Source organism: Ruditapes philippinarum, unplaced genomic scaffold (genome assembly GCF_026571515.1).
Source record: "Ruditapes philippinarum isolate M1 unplaced genomic scaffold, ASM2657151v2 ctg111_1_1_1_1, whole genome shotgun sequence".
Taxonomy (NCBI): Eukaryota; Metazoa; Mollusca; class Bivalvia; order Venerida; family Veneridae; genus Ruditapes; species Ruditapes philippinarum.
This window is the reverse complement of record NW_026856776.1, coordinates 98423-116298: the sequence shown is the minus strand read 5'-3', so window position 1 is coordinate 116298 and position 17876 is coordinate 98423. Positions and strand designations below refer to the sequence as shown.

Here is a 17876-nt window from a genome sequence, read left to right as displayed (position 1 = left end):
ACTAGATGCTTCGTGCTGAATATCTAAGCTCTAGCTCTTGGGGTTCTTTAAAAGAAGTTTTTTAAAGTTTTTACTTTTGGTAGACATGGCAACCAGAGTTCTGCATGGAATTAAATTCTTTGAACAATTTTCAAAGGTGACCACCAAAGGAACATTCCTGTGAAGTTTGGATGAAATTGGCTTAGTGGTTTATGAGGAGATGTCATTTAAAGTTAAAGTTTACGGACGGACGACGGACGGACGCCGGACGGACGCCGGACGAAAAGCGATCACAAAAGCTCACCCTGTCACTTTGTGACAGGTGAGCTAAAAATTAATGATTATGTTACAATATACTTTTACTAAAAATTCCTAACATCTAAAACTTCAAATCACAGATTTTTTGTTGTTTTTTTTCTTTATAAATACCCAGAAAAAATTGTTTTTATAAAAATGATGTAATAATAAAATGAACAAATTGTTTTGCATAAAGAGACCCAGTATATAACAAGATATGTTTGTAAAACATGTATGCCCCCTATCAGCAGCCAATTAGTCATGTGATAAGGTTATTATGCATGACTTCTGACCCAGTGATCAAACAATTAATAAGGGTTATCAAGTATCTACTGGTCATGACCTTAACCTTTGACCCCTTGACCCAAAACTCAATAGGGGTCATCTGCTGGTCACGACCAATCATCATACAAAGTTTGAAGTTCCTAGGCCTAAGCGTTTTTAGTTAATTGATCAGAAACCGTTTTTTACCTACAAGGTCAATGTGACCTTGACTTTTGACCCCTTGACCCCAAAATCAATAGGTCATCTGCTGGTCATTGACCAATCACCATACAAGTTTGAAGTTCCTAGGCCTAAGGGTTCTTTAGTTATTGATCGGAAACCGTTTTAACATACAAGGTCAATGTGACCTTGACCTTTGACCCCAAAATCAATAGGGGTCATCTGCTGCTCATGACCAATCACCATGCCAAAATTGAAGTTCCTAGCCGAAGCGTTCTTTAGTTATTGATCAGAAACCGTTTTTTACTTACAATGTCAATGTGACCTTGACCTTTGACCCCTTGATCCCAAAATCAATAGGGGGTAATCTGCTGGTCATGACAAATCACCATACCAAGTTTGAAAGTTCGTAGGTCTAAGCGTTCTTAAATTATTGATCAGAAAAACCGTTTTACTTACAAGGTCAATGTGACCTTGACCTTGACCCTTGACCCAAAACTCAATAGGGGTCATCTGCTGGTCACGACCAATCATCATACAAAGTTTGAAGTTCCTAGGCCTAAGCCTTTTTAGTTAATTGATCGGAAACCGTTTTTACCTACAAGGTCCATGTGACCTTGACCTTTGACCCCTTGACCCAAAAATCAATAGGTCATCTGCTGGGTTCATGACCAATCACCATACCAAGTTTGAAGTTCCTAGGCCTAAGGGTTCTTAAGTTATTGATTGGAAAGCATTTTTACCTACAAGGTCAATGTGACCTTGCCCTTTGACCCCATAACCCCCAATATCAATAGGGGTCATCTGCTGCTCAATGACCAATCACCATACAAGTTTGGAAGTTCCTAGGCCTAAGGGTTCTTTAGTTATTGATCGGAAACCGTTTTTTACCTAAGAGGTCAATGTGACCTTGACCTTTGAACCCTTGACCCCAAAATCAATAGGGGTCATCTACTGATCATGAACCAATCACCATATCAAGTTTGAAAGTCCCTAGGCCTAAGGGTTCTTTCGTTATTGATCGGAAACCGTTTTTTACCTACAAGGTCAATGTGACCTTGACCTTTGACCCCTTAACCCCAAAATCTATAGGGGTCATCTGCTGGTCATAACAATCACCATACCAAGTTTGAAGTTCCTAGGCCTAAGGGTTCTTTTTTTATTGATCAGAAACCGTTTTTACCCAAGAGGTCAATGTGACCTTGACCTTTGACCCCTTGACTCCAAAATCAATAGGGGTTATCTACTGATCATGACAATCACCATACCAAGTTTGAAGTTCCTAGACCTTAAAGTTTTTAGTTATTGATTGGAAACCGTTTTTGCTTACAAGGTCAATGTGACCTTGACCTTTGACACCTTGACCCCAAAATTAATAGGGGTCATCTACTGATCATGACCAATCACCATACCAAGTTGAAGTTCCTAGGCCTTAAAGTTCTTTAGTTATTGATCGGAAACCGTTTTCCTTACAAGGTCAATGTGACCTTGACCTTTGACCCCTTGACCCCAAAATCAATAGGGGTCATCTACTGATCATGACCAATCACCATACAAGTTTGAAGTTCCTAGGCCTTAAGGTTCTTTAGTTATTGATCGGAAACCGTTTTTACTTACAAGGTCAATGTGACCTTGACCTTTGACCCCTTGACCCCAAAATCAATAGGGTTCATCTACTGGTCATGACCAATCACCATACCAAGTTTGAAGTTCCTAGGCCTAAGGGTTCTTTAGTTATCACTCGGAAACCATTTGGTCTACGGACCGACGGACCGACAGACCGACGGACCGACGGACCGACAAGTGCAAAGCAATATACCCCCTTTTCTTCGAAATGGGGGCATAATTATCATACACATTGGGAGAAAAGAAGGTTTAAAATTACCCAATGATTCACTTTCAACAGAATGGAAATAAAAACGAAAAAAAAAAAGTCATACTTAATATAATTCCCAGTTGAAGAAATCTGGTTTGAATTTCTATATATTCATTAAACAGAATTAGTGGGAGTAAAACAACTTGACTTATGCCCGACACTGACGTAAATTATGCTACGATTTCCGCAAAACTGTAATCATATATCATAATATACCAAAATTTCTTCTATAAGTGCCGTAACTTACAGAAAGATATTAAAATGACATTTTGTGATGTATTTATGCCTCTCCTACCGCCAATTTTGTATTTAAATCAAGCTCAGATGTGTCTCAAATCCGTACAATTTACAATTTCAAAAAAATAAAAATTTTCAAAATTTACTCGGGTAGAAAATAATTTCCGAGCCAGAAAAGGTCTAATAAACGTATCGACCAGTAATAATAGGGTGCTTTATGACAACCGTACAAACTTATAGTGGGGTTATATTACATTTAAACGTCTCATCATTGTAATTGAGAAATGACGATACATTTTTTTCAGCCCACTAATATACATATCTAACATCAAAATATAGTTTAGAATTTACATTTGGCGCCATTTAGTTCGTCAAAATTTGTGAAAAATATATAGGAACATATCCGAAATGAAATTTGCATAGTGTTATTTTATATCGCTATTAATACTTTTGACAAATTATTAAAATTCAGATAAATACGGGTATGTGTAACTTGCACTATTTCCAGCGACAACCTTTTCAAGGTGTCACTTTCCTGTATATAAACTATGACGGATAAACACAGAGATAGTTTAATCATGTTTCATCGGATATAGATTTTAATTTAAATTTTATCCCATGTAAAGTGAGTCACTGCTTAAAATATGCAAACAAAAAAGTGTTCAACATATAATAAAGTACCCTACCCTCTTGCTAAAGAAAACTGGCCTCCTACAAAACAAACTGTTTTCATAACAATTTGTAACGGAAAAGTGAAACAAGACATAACCTTTCTTTTTTGATGGTACTTTGCACTTTTCTGTCTTCATATTTCATATTATGTTTGATATTGCAAAATTAAATAGTTCCGTAATTTAAAGTTTATTTGTGCATTTAAACAAGCCAAAACATAAATTCTTACATCAAAGGCATTTCGCTACTTCTACGGCAAATTTTATGATCAAGTTTCAATAAAATGACATTACGTTTTCAATGACAAATTCTATTTTTTATGTAATAGGTACATTTCCCCTACAAGCTACAATTGCACGCATTCTTATAGTGCGATTATTATGTAACCCTAAACTGCAGTTAGCCTTACGCTCTATTTTTCCAAAACTCACATTTAAGTGCCAAGGTCACGACTCTATAAAACCTCTTTGCTGAAAAAACTAATTTATCAAATTATATTCCAATTAAGTGCACTTGAAGCGAAAGACCTTTAAAATAGCTGACACTGGAGACCTGCATCGGTACAACAAAGATTTTTTTTCTCTTTCTAAAGATGTTTATTTCAACTTGCATAACAAATAGCATCAGTGTCTGATCTTTAACCTCCATGTCAAGTGTCATAAGGTGAATTAACTTTTAACTAATTTCATGTGAAAATTTAATTGGTCAATGAACATTACAGGTCATGATACTTTTAAACCTGCAGATTACGAACAAAATTTAAAAAAAATAAATAAATAAAAAAAAAAAAAATCTTAACAAAAAAAAAAACAAACAAAATCATACTTTAAGAAGATATTTGTTAAAAAGTTAAAGGACTATAAATATACATGTATTAACTGTTAAAGGGACTTCACAGATTTGTGAAAAATTTGTTAAAATCATTTATTGACTTATTCCTAGCATATTTTAATAGCCTTATCATTAAGACAATTATTAATTGACTAATTCCTTGCATATTTTTATTTAATAATTACCTTTACCTTTTCATTCATACATGACTGACATTCCTAGCATATCTTTAATTGTCTTATCATAAACACATGATTAATTGACTTATTCCTAGCACATCTTAAATTATAAACACATGATCAATTGATGATTCCTAGCATATCTTAAAATTATTAACACATGATTAATTGACTTATTCCTAGCATAATTTTAATAACTTTTACCTTATCAGTCATACATGATTGACTTATTCCTAGCATATCTTAAATTATCAACACATGATTAATTGATGATTCCTTGCATATTTTTAATTACCTTATCATTAACACATGATTAATTGACTTATTCCTAACTTATTTTTAATTATTAACACATAATTGATTGATGATTCCTAGCACATCTTTAATTGCCTTATCACTTATACATTTTAATTGACTTATTCCAAGCATTTTTCTAAATGCATTTCTCTTTTTCATATCTTTATTTATAATGTCTTATTCTAACACTTTATTCCTAGTCTTATTCATAAAATATTTTAATTGCCTTAAAATTATTATCTCTAACACACTATTCTAGAGTATTGTCTCCTTATTCATTACACATTTTTAAATTGGATTATTCCTAAAACTTTTCAATTGCCTTATTCCTAACTTATTCAAATTGCCTTACAATGATTTTCTCTAGCATATAATTAATTCACTGTATACTAGAATATTGTCTTATACATGAAACAAATTAGATTATTCCTTACAAATTATTTATTGTCTTACTTCTAACTCATTAATTGCCTAGTGGTTCAGGTGTCTGCCTCTCAACCCAGAGATCATGGGTTTGAGCCCTACTCTGGTCACGACCATGTTTCTTCATATGACACCAGTACTGGTTGGTTCCAGGAAGCAGACTCAAAAGTGATTAATATAAGTTGCAAGAACTTGTTTCACAATCAAGCTTGAATAAATATGTTTAAACCAAACCGAACCAACTGCCTTATTCTGAATATATAACTCATTGCCTCATTAATAATACATAGTTGGTTGCCTTATTCCAAATACTATTTAATTTGTTATTTATAATACAATAGTTATTGCATAATTCAAAATATTAGTGCAATTTTTATTGCCAAGAAAAAATTCATGTTGGACCATTCATCTATCTTGCACTGTAATTTCATTACATTCATAAAATTATAAGAATTTAGTGAGTGTCATAATCATTAATAATAATCTCAGTAAAAAAAATACGCCAAAAACTAATCTGTCCCTTTATTTCACCAAGGTGGTCTCGATTATTAACAAATCGCATGATACAGTGTATTTAATCTTAAACCATCGTGCAAAACGGTAAATGTTGTGTGTGACAATAGCTCAGGCTTGCTACAATCCACAAATAAAACAGAGAAGCTCTTTAAGTGTTATGTCTCTTTTGCTTGATTTAAGACACTTTTGGGTATATCCGATTCTTACTGGTAGATTGACAAGTAAATAAATGTCATAGAGCAAACAGTAGCATCATCCAAGTATTGGTCTACTACATGACTATATACATCTAATTTCAGTGACAATCACTCACATTACAATCTGGTTCATATTTGATATCAAAAATGGAGTCTGGTCACGAAACACAGGATACGCGAATAGATATAGTGTTTATAGTGAGGTTTTGTAGTGATCATGACCTTGTCCAAACCTTAAAGTCGGGCCGTTAATAGGTGTGTCAGGGGAAGTTACAATTAAGGTATCTGCTTACTTTTAAAACTGCATTCGAGACGGAAATAACCATGATATTGTAGCAACTATATAAAGAAATTGTTTAGTACATGCAAATAAAAAGCAACTTTACTGATGAAAAAATATATTTGTAAGATTCAACATAAAATAAATTATTTTGTAACTATTTCTAAGTAAGACATTCATTAACATCCTATTACTTTTCAAAAATCATAAGTTCTGAAGTGGCGGTTAAACCAAAGAATATCTTTTTATCAATTACATAATAGTTACCTATTATCCATAGACAGGGGAGAGAAGTCCATTTTATGTTTTGATTTAAAAGTTAGCTCCCTTGAAGGTAGGTCCATTAGAGACAGAGGGCCAAATGGGCAACATGTAGCAAACAAGGCAAGTTGTGGGTCCTCGCTTCTGTTTGGCTGGCCATGCATCACTCTTATCCAACCACTTATCTCTAGTGTCTGTGAAAAAAATGAAACAGTGAAATGTGAATTTCATATATTGTTTTGAAAAGTGCATTATTCTGTTTATATACTAGGGTTTTTCTTCAAATCTGTTGTTAAAATTGTTTGATCTTAATAAAGAGGAGAAAAATGTATGAAGCATACATTGCTAAATATAATTATCTAAAATTTAGTTAACTTTTTTATATGGTTGAGGCCCGGCAAGGGGTTTTGGAAAAGTATGATGTTCACTCATTGAAAAACAATGCCTGCAATGTAGAACAAGGGCCGCGAGTCTGCACATCCTCGCAGTCTGACCAGACTTTAACCCTTAGCCTACTATTGGCAAATGATACTTTCCTTGTGACCATCTGCTGGCAAATGAATTGCTTGCTATTCAGTCAGTACTTATTACAATTTTTTTTTCAATGGTTTTGTCTAGCTTAAAGATAGACATTTAAGTCCATTTTAGATATTCAGGGAGGTAAGACTTGAACTATTAGATACTGATGCTCAATTTTTACTTTTGGATAAAAAAGAAAACCCCTATAAAATAACAATGAACAGTCTCCAACTTAAATTAGGGTGAGTCCATTAACAGAAATATAGGTGTTTAAAAAAGCTGAAAAAAACTTACAATGAATCCTGATGTGTTGTCTAGGAGACAACGGAATCTGACTGTGAATGACCTATGTAGATAATGGTAGTTTTCTGTAATACAAAACATTATTATTAGTAAGAAAATAAGTAAAATGCTGACAAAATTTTCTTTTATATCATCTTTTATGAAATCCAATAGAATCTTCAATGTAACAGCAAAGTTTGCTCAACCCTTGCAGCAATAATGACTTAATTGTTTATGCCATAAGTATAATGCCAGGATATTCTGTACCTTTGTGCAGTGTGACCTGAGTATTTTACCTTTTGGATGGTAAATTTTAGTGCTTTGATATTGAAATCTCTTAAACTAGCTAAAAACTTGGAACATTTCCAGCAGCACATTCAAGCATATTACAAAAACTTTCACTCTGCTGTACACTTAAGAAAAATTAAACCTTTTGAAACTTAATTCTGTTCATAATCAAGCACTCAGATTTGATAAAAATTATCTGCAATTAATAATTAATCATAAATGCATTTGAATGCCAGTATCTTTTATATTGTCCTTGTCAATGATTATAATTCAAATGGCTGAGGCTATTCCGTTCAACACCTTACAATATTAGTATTTTCAACATGTTTTTACAAATATGAAAGTTACCTGGCATCATAACTTCATGTAGGGTTAGGTTGGATTTATCCGCCGGTAACATGGAGTTCCAAGTGAGCTGACGTTTAAACTCTTCCCTGTCTTCAGAATGAATCAGTTCCATAACACTTTGATGTATGATGTCCGACTGAAAAATATGGCAATTATTATAATTATCCATATTAAGGGAACTCCACTGAGGTCTAATAGCCTAAAATCATAAAATTTGAAATTCTTTCATAAATCAACTGGTGCACTCAATCTGGAAAACTATGCAATATACAATACATAAATATACTTGATACCAATTAATAATCAATTTATGCGTTTTTTTTAGCCGAATAGCGGGAAAAGTGTTGCAACACTTTTCATTTTGGGGCCAATTTGAGCAATAAAATTACTTATCCCTGGGAAGCGGGGTGAGCAAATGATCTGAAATTTTGCACACAAGTTATTGGTCCAGACATAGTCATACAGTTATACAAAAATCTTGAAAACATATTTCTGGTCCCTTCATGTCAAAAAAACCTCACAGGAGTCTCTTAACCTGAAACCCACTTGAACCTGCCAAAAGTGATTAGGCTTTGCCGCAAGTATAGATTCAGGCCAGCCTGCAATTCCATACAGTCTGTAACCTGCCCGTGTATATCGACTTTGGTATTTTCATATTAAAATCCCTGAAACTTTGAATGGGATGTTCCAAATTAGAAGCAGGACAAATCCATTTATATACAAGTTCAGGTAAAGGTGAACTTTTCTAGAGCCTACAGTATTATTATAAAAGTCAGGCCAGCATGGGCAACTATATGCATCAATTTTGAACAAGTAAACACACTATACAGTATCCTCTTACCTCCTAAAAAAATGGCAGCCACTAAAGAATTCTAAATGGATTTTTTCAGTTTAAATATTCATACCAACAACCAATCAAAAAACTGTCCTCATTTGTTTTGCAAACTCCATACGAACATTGAAGTAATTCTAAAACATTGAACTACAGGACTTCTAATCAAACATGCCAGCACAATTTATCATTTTCTAACAAACAAAGAAAATGAGCAAAACAACTAAACAACATTTTTTGTTTTTCAAAAGACATTTGGCCCATTTCCTTTCCTTCAATAGCCTGTCAAGAATTAATTTACTGTTAATATTTTTTTACCCCTTTCCCATTTTGTGCAAACTTTACGTTTTTCTGTTTTTCCTTTTGAAATCAAAAATGCCGAAATAATTCTACTTGTTCAGATATAATGTCAAGATTTACGAAATTCTGAAATACTGATCAGCGCATTGCATGAGTGTAATTACTTTTCATTTTGTTTTTTGTACATTACATAAATGATGCACGACTATAAAGTTACAAATATTCCCGCAGAAGTACGTTTTCTTGAAGGAATAATTTTCAAATTTTCAGAAAGATGCATTCCTACTAACTTTTCTATGAAAATTAGCTATGTCTTCAACGATTTATAAATTCTATTTCTAATTCAATATATTTTAACCATACTTTTTGATCGCAAAAAAAAAAATCCTACAGGTTTTTGGGTGTAATAATATGGTTCATGTCTCCAAAACCTCAAACAGTATCAATATTCTTTCAATAAAAGTGAATTTATTTCGAATTTAAAACCATTAAGCGCGTCTCCATCAACTTAACTCTTCAATAAAGGAGGACGATTTTGTCTTCAGTTAGTGATATTATTACCATATCCACTATCATTGAGGGGTTCCTCTAACTTATAACCAATAATTGGAGCATATGAAACTGCTGTAAAATGGCTGGAGTAAAAGGAAAATTGAATGTTGCCATTGATAATAACAGTTTTCGGCCTTTTTACATGAAATTCTATCTTCCAAAATCCATAGCTTTTAAGATTAATAGAAATTTTAACATTAAGTCTGCCAAAGGTTAAATGGTTCAGCTATGCCTTAAATGAACTGTGGGATACAGTTAATATTAGGGTGTACAGAATTGAAATTTTAAGACTTTTTCGATTTCTATTGAAATTAAATTCGTTTTCGATGATGTGCGCAATAATGCCTCTTAAAGAATAGTTAGTACATGATACAGTATGAAATTAATGCAATTTACAGAGTATCTGCATTTTCAATTATTTTCAATCAAGCACAGTCTTTATATCAACTGATATTCATAAAGTTGTCTGAATTTGAATCAAAACAAGAAATTACGTAGCGTTAATACAGTTTTCATGATTTTAAATTTTTATGATAATAGTGCAGTGCACATAAAAAGATAAGTTTCAGACTCCATGTAGACACTCTCCATTGAATACTTTAGTTTAAACAATAATTTATTTATTAAAGCTTGATTTCGAACAAAGATTGTAGGGTGATATTTGAAGAAATATCAAGTCCTGAATTTCTTGAATGAGTAAACATGGTTGATGTGTCAATGATTCTTGGGTTCTGAGGCAGGCACCTTAACCACTTAGTCTAGGCCACCACTCTCGTTACAACACTTACTTGGTGGAAATAGCTAATCATTTTCAGTTCCGGCAGGGTAAAGTTTTAATTTTACAAAAAAAACCCAAAACCTCCCCCCATCCAAAAAAAAACTCCAAAAAACAATTATAAAAAAAAACAATAAGAAAAACTGCATTATGTTTACCTGATGAAACCCGAGGTACTGTTCGACTGTCCGTGACGCGTAGAAGACCTCACTGTCACATGTCACCACAAACAGAAAACCGTAAAGTGCCTGTAACATAGTTATAAAAGAAAACATAAGAAAAATGTAAGAAAACTAATAGTCAAGTTTTGTTATTACATGTACCTTTATGTTTTGCACCAGAACAGTAAAACAAAAAGAACAAAACTCTTATATTAGAATTTCATAGAAAAATCTATTTTATCTAAACTAGAGAAAAATATCAAAATATCTTTAGATTGGTTTTTGAAAATACTGACTTACACGTAACATCAGTTCATAAATTTATGGAATTACTTAAATTTATCGGAAAAAAATGTAAATGTTAATGCTTACAAATTAAAGACCTTAAAATGCTCAAAAATATTTTTTTTTTTAAATTCTATTCTTAAAATTTTCTAATTACAACTCTCTTATTTAGAAACTGTAAAGAAAAGTACCAGTCTTTTGCTATTGTCCTAATTCTACAACTTTTGTTGCTTTTTTTTCTTCAAAATTTCATAATTTATTATACTTACAAGAAAAATAGTATGCCAAATGATTTGATCATAAAAAAAAACTTTTTCACAGCTACAATTTCTACCATGCGGCATTGTTTGTTTTTTTATTTTACTTTAATTTCCTTTTTTTTTAAATAATTAAAAAAAACTTTTAAAATATTTATGAAGGGAACATTAATTTTATATCTGTACAAAAAAATAAATCGAGCAATTTCAGATAAAGTTGTTACAATAAATCATTCGTAACAAGATAAAGCCTGTAACGGTAGGAAACCAGTAAATATGTCAACCGACCCTGCGTGGTACGACTAATTACGCGGTGTTGAGCCTCGCTGTAGGTCTACCTCAAACCATAATTTGTCAATGTATCAACTTACATATATTTCTGTAAAGTTTATCTTTAATTTCTAATACTTGATATTTATCATGTACAGTAAGTCAAGCAGAAAAAGAATCAGTACTATTTGGTGCTCAATTCCAAAGTGATTTAACACCTGTCAGTTGAGACAAACCTAAAATTGATTCAAATAATACACTGCAACAATTATTCATCAAGTACTAGAGACTCCTTGTACATTCATGACCAAAAAATTTATTCAAATCCAATATTTCTATAAATAAATGTTTCCACAAAATTACCTGTAAAATACTTTCTCCCTCGGAAAATGAGGGGTCTGCAAATAAATGACTTCTCCCTAATAGACCATGGTCCAAATTATATCGGTTGCCAGGCAGCACAGCTGAAAGTAAAAACACAGAGGTGAGTTTAGTTTACTAGAAACATAATTTCAATAAAGGTAAATGTGTTGGAAGTTGGGGCTCTTTTCCTATTAAATCACTTTTGTGTATCTGAGTAAATTATTGTAGTATAATGGTCCTCCAGTCTGCTGACATTTACAGAATCTACCCATTTGACCAGTGCAGACCAAGATCAACTAACACATTATTTCTGATCCAGGTCTGCACACTGTTCTCTGTTAAGTCAGTAGATATTTTGAAATTGTCTTTAAAAATGATATATTGCATTGTTCAAATTGAAAGATGTACAATTTCATTAATAACATTTAAAATGGTAAGGGTCATGGAAACACATCTGGTCTCTGAAAACACTCGTGCTTTAAATTTTCAATAGATCTCACAACTAGATGTTCTTTTAGAATAATAGATTGACCTTATCATTTATGAAGAAAACAAAACTGTCATTGTTAAAACCCTTCACCATACTGCCATTGTCAAAACATATACCATACTATCTGAATAAAATATATGGAAAGACAATGAATTCGTTGTCAAAACAATGTTGAGTTTCAGATACGGATGCTGCTTTCATCGTATCATATTGCTAAAAAAATGCACGGGTCAGTTAGAAAACGCAAGGAGAATGCTGTATCAAATTCTGTGCACACAGAGGCATGGTTAATTTGTTGTCATCTACCTTAGATAGAGAAGTATATTTCTAGGATCACATGACATAAATCGTAATTGACATTCGTGATTTCAAACAATCAGTGATTCACTAAACAACTGGACCACCATAATTCAGAAAAATTCCACAAAAATACAACAACAAACAGTTCAAAATTACTGACTCACACATAAAAAATTAAAGTTATTTATAGTCCATCAGTTAAAGATAATAAATTGCATGTCGACCTTTAACAAATGAAATTTGCAATAAAATTTAAAGAAGAACACTTTATTATAATTCATCAAAATAGATTTTAACCAGTATTAGAAAAGTAGCAAAATATTTTTCTCATTTATGAACAAGTATGGTTATTATAATTATGCTACAAGAAATGTGGAACTAAAAATGATAATAATGCCACATTAAATAACAAATGATAATTTCCCTCTTGTGGTTTTAATGTGAACACATTTCTGAAATACATGTAAACAACAACAACGAGACCTCTGGAACATAAGTTTTCGTTTAAGCCAAATAAAGTACAGTCATGTTTATCTTAACTCTCAGCTGATTGGAGACAAAAGTGATTTTGCCTTTGCCACAAGTATAGAGCCAGACCAGCCAGGACATCTGCACAGTCCTTCCAGGCTCTATACTGTTGGCTGACTTATTAAATTATTATTTAAACTTCATAATTCCAAACTATTGATGATAAAAAGTTCTTAAGTCCATTTAAAATAAACAAACAAGAGCACAAAAACCAACATTCTGAAATCATATAATGCAAAGGTTTTGGCTAGATGTCTTTTATCAAGTCCATTTAAGAATTACATCAGGTTTAAGGTTAAAAGCACTACCATCAAAATTTGTAGGGGACCACCATTCTTGTTGTTTATTTCAAATATCATTAATGATCAATGAAATGTTCTATTTTCAGACAATTTTTCCTATTTATGGTGTTTACACAGAGCATAATAAAAATCTAAAATAAAAAACGTTCAAAATCTCTAAATGTCTATAAACACACACTAAGATAATTTTATCCAAATCACTTCTCAATTAACCTGAATTTTTGCGTATTTTCTACAAATTTCAGAGATAATGATTGTGTTTCTATAATTCACGTCTGTGTTTTAATGTAGAGGCACCTGTAATGACAGGAAGTGACTTAAGTGCTGTGACCCGTACGTCTTCAGGTACGAGTACCTGGCTTCCTGTCTAACAGCGTCTGCCATTAGAGGGGGAATATTTTCATCGTCACTCGGTCATCATCAAGATATAAACAGATGGGAGTTAATTTACTTGAAACAATTACTCTAAAAGGCAATTTTGTTTATTTTTAGTTTTTGATTATAATCGCATCTGGAATTAGGATTCTGTTTTTTGTAGTATATAAATGGAAAAAAATGTATTTTTGCTGGTGTTATATTAGGTATAATGTGCATATTTTAGTAAAATTGGAAAGAATTTGCTACTTAATTTATCTGGTAATTAAAACAAACGAAACAAAAAAAGAATTGCAAAGAAATATAACCTTTCACAGAAATTAAATTCAAAATGGACCAATCAAAAAATATTTTAAGGTCACAATAAATCCGGAAACAATCATAGTTTTAATTAAGAACTACAAATTGCAAAATATTGCTATTTCAACTTTAGAAAGGATTTTTTTCTTTTTAAAAGTATATCTTTGTATAAATCAGTTGTCAATTGAAATTACTGACTAACAGAAAACTATTGTAACAATCACAGACTTAATGCATGAGATTTTTGATAAGGAATCGGACAATTTTACCGCTTTCATTAATATTTGTTAGATATGCCAGGTATAATTTTAAAACTACCTCGGTATTCCCTATGTTATCGGAGAGCCATGTATATAAAAATATCTGATCAGTTGTAATTTTAATCAAGATCCATTTATTTGTGATAAAAAAAAAAATTCATCACAATTTTCAGAATTTTTTTTCTCCGACCATTACATTACATTACATGTGTCATTATTACTTTAAGTAATTAATATAATCGTAATTACTTGTACGTTTGTTGTGACAACAATTCTAATTTATCGTTACCGAAGCTGTACTGCTCGTCAACCAACAACTATAAAACAAATTACGGCCCCAGGGCTTGTTTTTACAGTGTGACTAACATTTCCATTAATTTTCATCAATAAAATTTTCCAATTGTTGTTCCGAACATGTTTCCGAGAAATGTTGTTGAATTTATGAAATAATTGTACAATGTAACAAATATATTTTAGAAAAAAAATTTTCCCTGTGTGTTTGAGTTTGTGATCTTTCACAAACTGCCTTGTTTGTTTTTTCCATATATTTGAATTGCAAATTTAGATTCAAGTCAGAAATTGTCTGGCAAACAACGAATCTCCAAATTTTATAAAAGTTCCTTTATGCAATATGGTTTATACAATATTATGGATTTTTAAAATTATATTCTAGATCTGAATTCAAATGGTCTTAATGTTTAAGGCTGTTTTGGCCATCTTTAAGATTTTTTTTATATAAATTTGCTCAATTTATAATCTAACAATCAACTAAATAAATTTTAAGGTGGTGTACTATTTAACTGTATAAGCTTGCTAATAGGTGGCAACCGATTCTACCCATGTGACCAGTGCGTGCAGACTAAGATCAGCCTGCACCTCCATGTCGCACAGATCATGGTCTGCACTGTTTTTATTCAGTCAGTACATCTATTTTGTAATTTTCCCTTAGAATGATAAATGGTTTGTCCAGAAAAAAGTCACCGTATTACTGACCTTTACTGTGTTGGTGCGATGTAAAACCATACAAAAAAGAAACATGTGTATATACTTTCTCTGATTAATTTGGATAATCATCAAATAGTGCAGCTTTTACTTATAATTCACCCTTTTTGGTAAATGATAAAACAAATTGCATCTTTACCAATACAAATTGGGGCAAATGATCAACAGAATGCAATTTAATGATCTTAAAAGATGCATTCAGACTTGAAGATTAATTTTTAATTCCATTTATTACAATAACAAAAAGCATCCATCTTGTCCCCCATTTCTGTGTCTTTTGGCTCAATTAGCTTCAATTTGTCAATCAGCATAACACACTAAATCATATTAAACTCATTATATTCAATAATCTCCTCCAATCAGATTACTCGCCAGTGCACAATGTACAAACCGTTGACAAATTACTGTCTTTTTATGAAAATTAATTTTGTAGCGGAGACGTTCCTCGTCAAACGTAATCTTCTCACATCATAAACTTCGGCTCTAATCCAAACGACTGTCAGCTGGTTTCAAACAACAACTTACTGCCGTTTGTGACATATATCTTATAATAGGGCTTTGTGCCGAGTAAAATATTTTTAACTCCTATTAAAAAAGTCTGTTCATGAAAGACAATGAAAGTTTATTTGGAAGTGACTATATTTAGTAGCAATTTTACAGAACACTAAATTACATCACAAATGATAAGAATAAGATAAAATCAAACAAGAGCTTGTAACGGTCATTTAATGAATGCCAAAAAAAACATACTTGGTATAGGACCATATATAAAACTGCATGATACCCAGTAAAGCCAGCACCAACCCTTTGTCATTATACAGACCATGTCAGATTGTTAAAGGTTTGAGCATGTCTTAACTTCACCCTTCCACTGCCGGGAAGAAAAAACCAACAACATTTTTCACAGCATTTTCTCTGTTCTGGCACTTACACAATAAAAAATTTCAATCATTCCACAAATCAGTCCTTCGAATAATCATTTCAAAACGAAGTCTTGATAAATAATAAAAAAAAAAATTAGACCATAAATGCATCTACTGTTACAATACCAAATTTAATGGAGATTTGTTTCTTGTGCATTGAGTGACGGTTAATTTAATAACTGGTAAGATTAAAAAAGAATCATTTTGTTTTTACAGATATTCTGAGTTTTTAAAAAAAAAAAAAAATCTTTAATATCTTAGTTAGTTAACTGTGACCCACTGCAAAATTCTGCATATTTCTTCAGAATTTTTTTTTTTCGTTTTCTTTACATCAAAACATTGCATCCAGGGAGTATGCCTCGTCTATCCATCATCTTAAACCTCTCTCTCTAAGTTCACTTGTGCAGCCATTTTTTGTTTCAACAAAACAAAGCACCTAGGGACACTTAACAATTCCATGACAAAATATTTTCATTTTCTTGCCAGAAGAATATCAATATAAGAGCAATTTGCTGTAATTTAAGAACTTTGCATAAACTAGGACACAACCAAAGTTTTGTATCTTTTTCTGTATCGATCTTTGAGAAGAGAGAAAACTGCTGTTGTTGAATGTAATGTGTTCCTGCCACAAAATAATAAGTCATTCTACGTGCTATTTTTCTCTTTTTATGAGTTTTGTCCAGAATTTAGAATTGTTGTCTGGAAACAAACTATTTCTATTTTTTTTCCCAAACAACTTTGGAGAAGATTGTTAAAATCATTTCATTTTCTAGAAGATCGAGGAATTATATAATTGGACAAAGTCAGATAATAATTTCCCTGCAAATAACTTTTGATTACAAGTTTAGAGCACAATGCTCTTTTGAGAGAATGGTTACAACAAATGATAACAAATTTTATAAATTGTACATTGTTTAGAAAATGTGCTACAGTTACTACAAACTGTCAAATTTATAAATGGCAGAGGCATCATGCATTGCCTATGCAACCAATATAGAGCCAGGCGCAAGCTTGAGTACCAGTTCAGTGCAGTGTGCAGTCTGACCACAAATTCTACACTGTTTAATGCTCAATTTTACCTTTTTAGGCTTATGGGACATATCCAAACAGGTCAGCATTACATTAAATTTTCAGAATAACATTAAATTAGGACCAGTCAGAATAACATTAAATTAGGACAAGTCAGAATTACATAAATTAAGCAATGTAAGAGTTAAATATATTCATTTTATATATCTTTCAACAGGAGCAAAAGTTCAGATCATTGGTCCAGTCAGCAACCTGTTTAATATGCCACAAAATATAATATTTTTAACTAAAATGATACAAAAAGTCAGAGACTGTAGGAGTATGATACCCTGTTGCTGTAACAAAATAAAAACTATGGAAATACAAAATATAAAATAGGTAAAATGTTGAAGAGAAATTTTTAATAGATCCTGATAAAGCACAAAAAAAAAAAAAAAAAAAGAAAATAAAAAAAAACAAAAAAGAAGAAAAGGAGAAAAAACAACATAATTAGTTTAAAATTCCATAATGCAGGACTTATGTATTCTCAGTGACTAACTAACATCAATTTCAGATTGTCAGAAAGATATTTTCTAATCTTTACATCTTACAAGATTTTTGTACAAATAACTTTTTATGGCCATACTATTATATTACTCATGCAAAA

General features: G+C 31.8%; 1 protein-coding gene across 1 annotated transcript in view; it reads right to left on the bottom strand.

Moving 5' to 3' along the window:
- The window catches only part of LOC132747676 (uncharacterized), a 67186-nt gene that overhangs the window by 9653 nt on the left and 39657 nt on the right, over positions 1–17876 (bottom strand). The window contains exons 3-7 of the mRNA XM_060737120.1: positions 11722–11822; positions 10544–10633; positions 7927–8062; positions 7303–7376; positions 6496–6683 (exon numbers count right to left, since the gene is read on the bottom strand). Coding sequence (XP_060593103.1) covers positions 6496–6683; positions 7303–7376; positions 7927–8062; positions 10544–10633; positions 11722–11822 — 589 coding nt within the window. The remainder of the gene's footprint in view (positions 1–6495; positions 6684–7302; positions 7377–7926; positions 8063–10543; positions 10634–11721; positions 11823–17876) is intronic.